The 11,972-nt window shown below is 39.1% G+C and overlaps 1 protein-coding gene across 1 annotated transcript in view; it reads left to right on the plus strand.

The window, feature by feature from the left end:
- Positions 1 to 11,972, plus strand: part of gucy2g (guanylate cyclase 2g) — a 71,033-nt gene that overhangs the window by 57,724 nt on the left and 1,337 nt on the right. Inside the window, exons 18-21 of the mRNA XM_065008035.1 lie at positions 2,725 to 2,899; positions 5,581 to 5,679; positions 6,428 to 6,519; positions 10,381 to 10,488. Of these exons, the coding sequence (XP_064864107.1) occupies positions 2,725 to 2,899; positions 5,581 to 5,679; positions 6,428 to 6,519; positions 10,381 to 10,488 (474 nt within the window). The remainder of the gene's footprint in view (positions 1 to 2,724; positions 2,900 to 5,580; positions 5,680 to 6,427; positions 6,520 to 10,380; positions 10,489 to 11,972) is intronic.

Here is an 11,972-nt window from a genome sequence, read left to right on the forward strand (position 1 = left end):
AATGCTGATGTAGGCTACTGTTTATGAATACATTATGGGTTCTGCATGTGCCTACTGCATGTGCCTACACCCCTTGACCTTTCCCCCAAAAATTGTGTTGCCGCCTGAATTTAAAATAGATTAAATTTAGATTACTGTCACTCGTCTACACACAATACAACATAGTGTCAAAGTGGAATAATGTCTTGAGTCAAAAAGTATTCAACCCCATTGTTATGGGAAGCCTAAATGAGTTCAGTATTAAAAATGTGCTAAACAAGTTGCATAATACGTTGCCTGGACTCACTCTGTGTGCAAAAATAGTGTTTAACATGATTTTTCAATGACTACCTCATCTCTTTACCCCACACATACAATTATCTGTAATTTAACCTTTATTTAACTAGGCAAGTCATTTAAGAACAAATTCTTATTTACAATGACGGCCTACCCCACCAAACCCTAACGACGCTGGGCCAATTGTGCACCCCCCTATGGTTCTCCCAATCAGGGCCTGTTGTGATGCAGCCTGGTATCAAACCAGTGTCTGTAGTGACGCCTCTAGCACTGAGATGCAGTGCCTTATACCGCTGCACCACTCAAGAGCACCCAGTAAGGTGTGGTGGTAATTCTAACCAAGTGAGAGAGACTTTGTTATTTATTCAAACAATCAATCTTTATTATCAATTAAGAATTGAAATAATGAAGCTGGTCAATGACCACCCATCGGTAATAGTTAAGAGCCCAACAAGAATATTTGAGTTACAGCCCTTTATAGCAAAGTACATCCTTCTGAATGTTCATGACAAACAACAGATGTGTATAATTATACAAAGGTACATTATGCTATCAAGCAACAGACAGCGAAATTTACATTGTGCCAGGTTTCTGTCTCTAGGTCATTTACTGCTCGTTTACACAGGGTTATATTCTCCTTAACACACAGATACAAATCATTCAATGGAATGCAGGCTGTAGGTTCTATCACCAAGCCATCATAAATCAATTGCTAGCGCCAAGCCCCAGAGGCCTAACGAAGTCCCACAGACATAGATGAGAGAGTACTGAGAAACCTTATTTGATGCATCAACAGAATTAAACATAATCTTGTAGTTTTGGATGGTGTATCAATACAGCCAGTCACAGCAAAGATACAGGCATCCTTCCTAACTCAGTTGCCGGAGAGAAAGGTAACCGCTCAGGGATTATGAGGCCAATGATTATGAGGCCAATGGTGACTTTAAAACAGTTACAGAGTTTATTGGCTGTGATAGGAGAAAACTGAGGATGGACCAACAACATTGTAGTTACTCCACAATAGTAACCTAATTGACATAGTGAAAAGAAGGAAGCATCCTGTGTGCAAAAACATGCATCCATGCATCCTCTGTGCAACAAGGCACAAAAGTAATACTGCAAAAGATTTTGCAAAGCAATTCATTTTTTTGTCCTGAATACAAAGTGTTATGTTTTGGCCAAATCCAATACAACACATTACATATTACCACTCATCACATTTTCAAGCATAGTGGTGGCAGCATCATGTTATGGGTATGCTTGTAATCGTTAAGGACTGGGGAGTTTTTCAGGATAAAAAATAAATGGAATGGAGCTAAGCGCAGGCAAAATCCTGGCCGAAAACCTGGTTCAGTCTACTTTGAACCAGAAACTGGGAGATGAAATCACCTTTCAGCAGGACAACAACCTAAAACACAAGACCAAATCTACACTGCAGTTGCTTACCAAGAAGACAGTGATTATTTCTGAGTGGCCGAGTTACAGTTTTCACTTAAATCTGCTTGAAAATCTATGGCAAGATTTGAAAATGGTTGTCTAGCAATGATCAACAACCAATTTGACAGAGCTTAAAGAATTTTGAAAACTATAATTGGCAAATGTTGCACAATCCAGGTGTGGAATTGTAATCGGGTCAACTGTTATCGGGTCAATCTCATAATAAAAAAACTAAAAAAACGTCAATAACAAATATATCATAAAATTATCAGACTTTTTCCCAATTTGAGCTCTTTAGCTGTTTCAGTAATGAGAAGGCCAAGTGAGGTGAAGGGGGTGTTTGAGAATTAGAACCTCATTCTGAAGGCATATAAGTGAATAAATTGACTTAATTTGTGCTCATCTAAGCAATACTCCTGTAGATAATTGGCTGGGGTAAGCCATCAATGTAAAATAAGAATTTTCTCTTAATTGACTTGCCTAGTTAAATAAAGGTAAAATAAATTATAATAATGCATAATACTGTGTTTTATTCAAATATGTTTGTTTTTTCAAAAAAAAAAATGGGAAAAAAATTTGGTAAATGAGAATGTGTGTTAAAAATGTTCAAAATTGTGGTGAAATTTAAAATAAGACGTTTTCCCAAAAATTAAAGATCTTATTCCTCAGAATTATAGTTGATTTTTGCAGATGCATCATGGTTTTATAACACAATTTGCTACAGACATTTTAAAACTAGTTTCATGAGAATCACCCAATATCTGCCAAAAGTGATTCTAACATGTATTTCTTCCACTTTGACATTACAAAGTATTTCTTGTAGATCATTGACAGAAACGGACAATTAAATACATTATAATCCCACTTTGAACACAACGAAATGTGTAAAAAGTCAAGGGGTGTGAATACTTTCTGAAGGCACTGTACAGTAGGTAGCCTTGTAAAATTTACAGTGTATATTGTAAAAATACCCGGTGTATATTGTGGCCATTTATGTGTATGGTGTATCAGGTGGAGACTATAGGGGATGCGTACATGGTAGCTAGTGGGCTACCCATCAGTAACGGCATGAAGCACGCATCTGAGATTTCTACAATGGCTCTTCACTTCCTGTGTGCCATCAAGCTCTTCAAGATTCGTCACTTGCCCAATCAGAGCTTGTCTCTCCGCATCGGGATCAACTCAGGTCAGTACGTACGAACAATCTGTCAAATCGATTACCCAGACAGCGGCTGTCAGTCATGAAATAATGAATCCTAACTCGAGATCTGTGTGTATAATTTAAAGGGTGACTGCATTTCCTGATTTGGCACAAAAACAGTGTCTACCTATGTGAAAACAGCACGTTTCTATGATCTGTGGTTAAAAAGATAAGGTCAAAGGAATTGGTCAAATGGTCAAGGTCAAATGGTCATAAGGTCAAATGACATTAAAAATTAATGAGTTTCTAGCCCAAGGAAAGGTATTTTCTTGCTCCCCACATCACCTTGAATCTCATAGTGTTTAAAAATCACAGTTTTTAACTCAAAGATTTTTCTACGAAACATAGAAATGCGCCATTTTCACATATTTTTTACACTGGTTTGTGCTAGAGATAATGAAAATGATGTTGAAAAGTAATGGAGTTGCCCATGAAGAAATGCTAGCAGCCATGACGGATGGCAAACGAGAGTTGTCTTGGGGGTGTGGAATAATGTGGAAGTTTCTTGGGTGTTTTTTTGCCATTCAATCACAAAACAAGAAAGCCAGTAGTGAGTACGGCGAGGTAAGCTAAGCTAGCTTCGCTGTAGAGAGAACAAAGTTTTGAAGTTGAGGACTTCTCTCCCCCTGATTGACTTACCATCTCAAGATGGTCAGCTAATTCCGTTCTATGTGTAGGCTAAAGCCTGCGCTGACCTTGTGTTTAGCCAAGCTGACAACAGCTAGCTAGCATAGCTTGGTGATAGCTGCAGCTGGCCATCCTATCTAGCTGATATTTCATTGCTAAATCAGTTATGGCAAGATAACAAGAGCCAGTGTCGAATGTGTTTTATAAGACACTCGTTCTATAACACCTCGCTACAAAAGTAGCTTGCAACTTAGTTTCAACGTTTCATCATATCATGTAAATACATGTTACTGTGGAAACTGTATCAACTGTGAGTTGTATGCCTGGTCTTGAGTCAAATCAGTTGTCCTACAACACAATATGCTAGAACTGGCTAGTTTTGTCTATTGTCATCTCTCCTTATGTCTGCTTTAAGGTCTTTCCCAGGGGACATATCTCAGAACTACTGATATCCCTACAACAGGTGTAGGCTACATGTGGACATTGCTCAAACGTCGCCCAGCTTGAGTGTAGATACATTTATCAACAACAACAAAAATCGATGAGTGTGTTTATGATACAAAGACAAAACATTCTGTGCTGTAAATATCATATTGATGTGCTTATAAAGACAGTACACCTACACCTATCTAGCAAATAAAAACAAGTTGTGTGTAGAGTACAACTTCAGCTGTCTAACCAGAACTAGAATTTGGCAGTCTAACCACACACTGACATGCACCCCACTGGGCACAGACGTTAGTTCAACGTCTAGATTTGATTTACATTTGGATGAGTTGTCAACTAGCATGAATTCAACGTGAAATCAACCAAAAATGTCACAATGTAGTTATTTAATCCAGCAGGCAGAATTAAATAACTACAGGCAGATGTGAGATGCAGGAGGGTGGCACTCTTCTCATACCCCTCTGTAGGCTACTGACCGATGCAAAGCTATCTCCAGGAGGAAGCTTTGCATCGGTCAGTAGCCTACAGAGAAATATGAAGAGAGTGCAGTTGCTAATTTATGAAGATATTCTAAACTAAGGTTTCTATTCAATCCGTATCGCGGAAATTCACCGTTACAGCGTGATTGAAATTTAAAGGCAACGTTCCCGTATTAGCAGAGTCTGCATTCATGGTAAATGCTGCATATGTCGCCTCAATGAGCCATCTATGCAATGGTGGTTAGGTGAATTCCAGGACAGATAGTATTTTGACCATTGACCAGATCAAATGCCAATGGGCTACAGTTAGCTGTTGTTATAACTAACTTCCATCTTCTCTAGTGTGTTCATAACTTTCAAGTGTAATATAACAAAGTGACCTGCTACATCACATTACATGTTCGCTTGATGTATTTAGCTAGCTACAGTATCATTCCCCTTTCATCTGTGGTATCATAGCTAGCTAGCCTGGTTCGCTAGCATTGTCAAATAATGTTGCATAATCAAAAGTAGCTACTAGCTAGCTAGTACCACCTATTTACTTACCTAATGTACTCACCAACACCAGTGGTTTGACGGTTGACGGGCATTAGAAGGGACCGTGTTGTATGTAATTCATTCCTGGCCATCTGTCAATATTGTTGACATGCATTGGAAGTTTGCACCAACTTTATGGAAGGCCATTTTCACTCCGATTTGCCAAGGGAAATGTGCGTGCGTTGCACCCATATTCAGAATTGACAACAAATGTCCACATGGCAGCTGGGGATGGACCACAACGTGTTGTCTCTGGGCAATCGCGCATCATTTGCAAAAGTGGCATTCAAATAATCCATACCCAACCTGCCAGTAAGTCGCGACAAACTCACTTACAAAAATCAGTTTTGGATGAGAATTACTTTATTCATTTTGACACTATAATTAATGTTTCGGACTCATATCTATGCCACATAGGCCGTTTAAAACCATAGAAGTTGGTTCTAAGGGGCAGTTAACCTTTAACTTGGACTGTTGCAGGAATCACACATTGATGTCAATGGGACATTTGTGCCAAAAATCTGCAAGTTACTGATGTGTGTGTGTGTGTGTGTGTGTGCCTGTGCACGAGTGCAGGTCCAGTAGTTGCTGGAGTGGTGGGCACAACCATGCCTCGCTACTGTCTGTTTGGTGACACAGTGAACACTGCTTCCAGGATGGAGAGCAACAGCCTGCGTGAGTTCCATACACCTGCTCCTGAAACCTAATGGAAAGCTATTGATGTCAATTCAAGTGATACTACATAATTTTTCAAATATTAATTAATTTATTTCACCTTTATTTAACCAGGTAGGCTAGTTGAGAACAAGTTCTCATTTGCAACCGAGATACCAAGATAAAGCAAAGCAGTTTGACACATACAACAACACAGAGTTACACATGGAGTAAACAAACATACAATGAATAATACAGCAGGAAAATCTATATAAAGCATGTGCAAATGACGTAGGATAAGAGAGGTAAGGCAATAAATAGGCCATGGTGGCAAAGTATAGCAAATAAACACTGGAATGGTAGGATGTGCAGAGGATGAATGTGCAAGTTGAGATACTAGGGTGCAAAGGAGCAAGATAAAAAAATAAATACAGTATGGGGATGAGGTAGATTGGATGGGATATTTACAGATGAGCTATGTACAGGTACAGTGAACATCTTAACCACATTATATTGTGTTTCATTTTGTTCAAATTCATAGTTGCCCAACAGGGATCGATAAAGTCATATCAAATTGAATTGAATGTAATTGAATTTCCTCAAACATAGTTTGTGTGTGTGAATAGTGTTGTTTCATCCCAAATCCACTTAGCTGTAGCTCCAGTTTATACTATTGTGCATTCTCCATACATTGGTAATGATCTTGTTGTATTAGCTACATTACAATAGTTTTTCCCTCCTATTGATTTGATCTGTATATATTCCACAGCCCTGAAAATCCACATATCCCAGAGCACAGCTGAGATCCTCACTCAGATAGGCTCCTTTGAGCTGGAGGAGAGAGGAGACATTGAGATAAAGGTGAACATTTGACCGTTCTGTTTTGTCTCGTGGGTTTCATAACCACGCTTTATAACAATGAAATAATGATGAGACGGGAATTAGTTCAACCATTTATCTGAACGTGCTCATCTCAACACGTATTACTCATGATGCTCTGCTTATACAACTATGGTAAGTGCAAATGGTACAACCTTAATTAATACACAACAACTACATGAACTGTAGGGAGAAACAGTTCTAAAAGTCCAAGCTTCTAGGTTCACGCCACTTGTAGGGTAACAGTGGTCAAACTGACTCCCAACAACAATGTCACAAACTTGTGTGGGTGCGATTGAGTCAGTGTCCTGAGGACGTAACTGTGAGCTCCTAGGTATTCAACCAATGATTGTAAGAATGCACATTTGTCCTTACAAACTCCCAGTCCATAGTCATTCAATCTCTGTGAGGTCACATCCAAGTTCTGGAGATGGTCATTTTCATTTTTCCAGTCACGAGGATGTCATCCAGGTAGCATTGCACTCCTGGCAATCCACTCAAGAGCTCGTCCATCGCCCTTTGGAACAACGTTGCACACTTGTGATTCCAAACGGTAAACAATAGTACCTGAAGAGCCTCTTGTGTGTTACGACGATCAGCAGCTCCTTTGACTTTGTCATCCATGTGCACCTTCAAGTAGGCTTGGCTGAGGTGGATTTTGCTGAACTTTTGACCCCCCGCTAAACCCACAAAAGGGTTGTTGATGTGTTATAGCAGATGCTGCTCTGTGGACAACACAAGGTTAACTGTGACTTTAAAGTCTCCACATATCCTGATTCTACCATCCTTCTTAATTAAGGACTGGTATTATGGGTGTCGCTAATTCACTCACGCTGACTGGCATCAACTTTTGCTCTGATAGCATACGGTATGCTTTCAGAAACTTTGGTTTACTGCCTGGCTTAATGCTAAGCTTCACTGTAATATATTTCATGTTACCCAGCTCTCCATTAAAGACTTATCCATGTTTCTATAAGATGGAGGGTAGGCTTGTGTCTCCGCGTGTCATTGTACGCCAGTCCAGTGGGATTTTCTCCAGCCACGAACATCCCAGTAGTGACGGATAGTCTCTTTTCACGACGTAGTGGCAGCTTTTCAGTATGTCCGTTTAACTGAAGTGTGACCCCAGTGATGCTTATCACGGCGACAGCTTCACCTGTGTAAGTCTTTAACACGATGTGTGCTGGCTGAAGTGGAACGTATTTCAGTGTCTTTTTTGTAGACTGTGCCTGACACAAGAGCTACAGCTGCCCCAGTGTCAATCTCCATACGCACCGGCTGCCCCTCTAGCAAGGGAGAGACATAGTAGCCGTGCGGCTCTCCAGCAACGGTCAGTATATTCAGTGGGACTTCCTTGTCTGATAAGTCACTCACCTCAGTGTTCTCCAGATCAATAGTGTGAACTTGTCTCTTTCTTTTGTTGGAATGTCTCTTTCTTGTATTTCGTCTTTGATGTTTTCTCTGAGTTCTTTTTGTTGCCCTTTTTACCACAAGCTAGGCAATCCATGTCCTTACACCAGCATGTAGACGCCTGATCTCCCGAAACATGTACCTTGATTTCCCTGTCTCTGTGCACTTTTCCCAATGAACTCAACTGCTTGAGCCTCTTTAGCAGCTAGTTCCCTGGACACTCTGACTTCAATAGCCTTTGCCAAGGTCAGGTTACTTTCAATCAATAGTCTCTTTTGTGTAGCTTCACTGCGTATCCCACATACTAGTCTGTCTCTAATGGTGTCATTTAGAACATAATTAAACTCACAGTGCTCTGATAGGTTTTGGCTCCACAGAAGAAATCAGGAAGAGGGAGAATCAGGGACAATGTTTGCTGCTGCATTAAATACACTTTCAGCAATAACTAGTGGTTTTGGTGAAAAGTGGCCTTTCAGTATTTCCACAACATCCCAATATGTCTTATTACCTGGCCTGTCTGGCTGTAGCAGGCTGCGTATTAAATGAAATTGGCACCATTACACCAAACAATGTAGGTACAATTTTGTCCTCATCGGTAGCTAGGTTCCCATCCAATTGGCGACAGATTTTTATGCGAATATTATAGAATATGCATAAAGAAAATATGTACATTTTCCCACCAGTGGTACTGTATGTTTCCACCAAATGGACTTGTTACAGATATACATTTGTGAGTGATGAGGTTTTCATGTACCGAATAAAAATCGAAAGTTTTGTCACAAAAACTAAATAGTAAATGTGCCTACTCTGGTCTTGCCACCTGCGCTCTAGCTAACAGCTGGCAGATACAGTGTGGGTAAGCTGTGAGGGTTGTGTAGTCTACATGATGAGATTATTATTGATATTTGTATTTGTCAAATGGCAGTCAAGCATCGATCATCATGTCACCAGAATAAGACCCTCGACATTTATTGGAAAGCAGTATCAAGCTCATCACCTTGCACTTTCACCACCAATGAAGTTCATCATAACTTATTTCATCTGTAGCCTAATAAACTGGATGGTTTCCTGAGTCATAGTGGGAGGACCACACACCACATCATCGCGAGATTTCAAATTGACTTCGATATGATGGTTATTATATTAATATTTGCAGAAAGGCATTTCCCCCGACATTTCCCGCATGATTCATTTTACAGACACAAAAAATCCCACCATGTCAAACAAACAAATGATCTGCCGGCATTTATAAAATTACACCGAAACATCACAGCTGTCATGATTTGTTTTCATATGATTTGACTTTACTCACATAAAAACTTTGGATGGAAACGTGGTTAGTGTCATTTGCAAGAACAAAATATTTAAACCGTTCTGCATACGAGTTCCACAGCTCAATAATTTCATCAAACTGTCCAATGTAACAACCAATTCCAGCCATTTTTCTTTTCTCATTAGCCACGTGATTGTCACTCACTTCAATATTGTCCTCAACCACAGCAATGTTTTCCTCACTCACATGATCTTCATTCACTTCACTCACTGACGTTATATCATCAAGTTCCTTCGTTTAGCAGTTTTTATTTCCAAAGTTCGTCTTCACAGTTTAATCAATGTCCTTTCCTTTACTAACTGTATATTTATTCCTCCTTTTTTAATCACGTTTTCTGCTGGCCATGACGATGCTAACTCTTTTTCTAGGTAGCTCGACTATGCACTTGCCTCTGCTAGCAATACACTGTGCTAACATTAGCCTAGACTTTACCACAGAAAATAACAGTTCTAAACTTGTAAAACCAACTTCTTCTAGACAGAATAGTAACCGTAGGTTCAAACTTACTCTTGGCAAATCTTTTGTTATGTCTCGTGGTTTCATAACCAGGTCTTTGTAACAATTCAATAATGATAAACAGGAGACGGGAGTAAGTTCAATCATTTATCTGAGCGTGCTGATCTCAACACATATTACCCATGATGCTCTGCGTATACAACTACAGTAAGTATGGAGATGCAAATGGTACAACCCTAATGGTTGGAGGTAAGTATGGAGGTGCAAATGGTACAACCCTAATGGTTGGAGGTAAGTATGGAGGTGCAAATGGTACAACCCTAATGGTTGGAGGTAAGTATGGAGGTGCAAATGGTACAACCCTAATGGTTGGAGGTAAGTATGGAGGTGCAAATGGTACAACCCTACACAACACCTTAATGTTTTGTTATCTATATCTACAAATGTTATAGGAAGACATGACGCAAATATTAACTTGTGGTTGTTGACATAAGTTGGCATAAGTATAATTAATGCTTATTTGGCTTATGAATGGATTATAAATTGTGTTATGTTCAGATGTAGGTACCCTTCAAATACAGTGTTACCTCAATGTAATGTGTGTGAGTGGCACAAACTCTGTGTATATCCATCCATGCCATAAGGGAAAGGGCTGTCAGAAGACCTTCTGGCTGTTGGGTAAAGAAGGCTTCAACCCTCCTCTACCAGTCCACACCTCTCCCCCAGCTTCATGTCTCAAACCACCAACTGAGGTACTTGCAAATTGATTCCTCTGCTTGCTTTTCAACAGAATACAGAATACTCTGCAGGTCTCTAAAGTGGACCAATTTATTTTGCACCTGGTTTTAATTTGGGAAATTTGGTGAAAATCCAATATTTCGTTTTTGTTGATAATTGTTGTAACGATAAGGCTTCGCTGTACAATTGTTACCCAAGCACAGATTTGTTCGCGTCACACTTGCACCATTAATACAATGAAAACCGCTTGTTGCTAACCCAAACAGTTCAAAAGATCTGACGCATATTATCGGCACAATTATTTTTGAATTCTGAATTCTGTCACTGATTGGAGGGGGGCACATTTTACATTCATAAATCATGTTCTAAAACTACTTGCAGTCCTCATTTGTTTTACACCTTGTTCAGTCATATTTGTCACGTCACTAGCTAGCTAGTTAACAACCTGGTAACTTTACCAGTATATCCAGAATGAAAGGAAAAGGGATAGCTTCTTCAGGAGATCAATGATCATAGCAATGAATGAATGACCAATATCTTGTGTAGTCGTCACAAACTTGACACTCTTACAGATGCAGTGTACAATTTTCAATGTAATGCATTGCAATTGGAAAATAGTTCATTTACATAATCGACAACCTAATATTCCACATATGACTTTAATTTCAATGACAGGTACTGCACCCCCCCCCCCTCTCCGAGTTCTTTAATAATTTGCTACTTTTTGTTTCTTTTTTGGGGGGGTATTTTCTTAAAACTCTATTGTTTGTTAAGGGCTTGTAAGTAAGCATTTCACTGTAAGGTGTTACCCCCCCTGTTGTATTCGGCGCATGTGACAAATAACATTTGATTTGATTTACATAGTAGTTTCTAGGGCACAACATGTGCTTCAGAAGTAGCTATAATTCATAGAGCCTAAATCTCAATCAATTTAAGATATCGTATTTTCTGGTGCTCATAAATGTTATTTTGTGCTCCTAACTTTTTACATTTGGGAGCACTAGTGCTTTTAGGTTAATAACCTAAAACACATGGCCAAATATACACTGGAGTTGCTTACCAAGATGACATTGAATTTTCCTGGCATACTTAGTTTTGACTTAAATCAACTTGAAAATCTATTTCAAGACTTGAAAATGGCTGTCTAGCAATGATCAACAACCAACTTGACAGAATTTTTAAAATAATTTTTTAAAGAATAATGTGCAAATGTTCTACAATAATAGACTTACCCAGAAAGACACACAGCTGTAATCGATGCCAAAGGTGATTCTAACATGTATTCACTCACGGTGTTGAATACTTATGTAATTAAGAGATTAGTGTTTTATTTTTCATGATTTGTGTTACAATTTTTTTCACCCATTTTGACATCCGAGTATTTTGTGTAGATCATTGACAAGAAAATGACAATTAAATACATTTTATCTGACCTTGTAACTAAACAAAATGTGGGAAAAGTCAAGGGGTGTGAATCCTTTCTGAAGGCAGTGTAGCT

The sequence above is a fragment of the Oncorhynchus nerka genome, linkage group LG23 (genome assembly GCF_034236695.1).
Source record: "Oncorhynchus nerka isolate Pitt River linkage group LG23, Oner_Uvic_2.0, whole genome shotgun sequence".
Classification (NCBI taxonomy): domain Eukaryota; kingdom Metazoa; phylum Chordata; class Actinopteri; order Salmoniformes; family Salmonidae; genus Oncorhynchus; species Oncorhynchus nerka.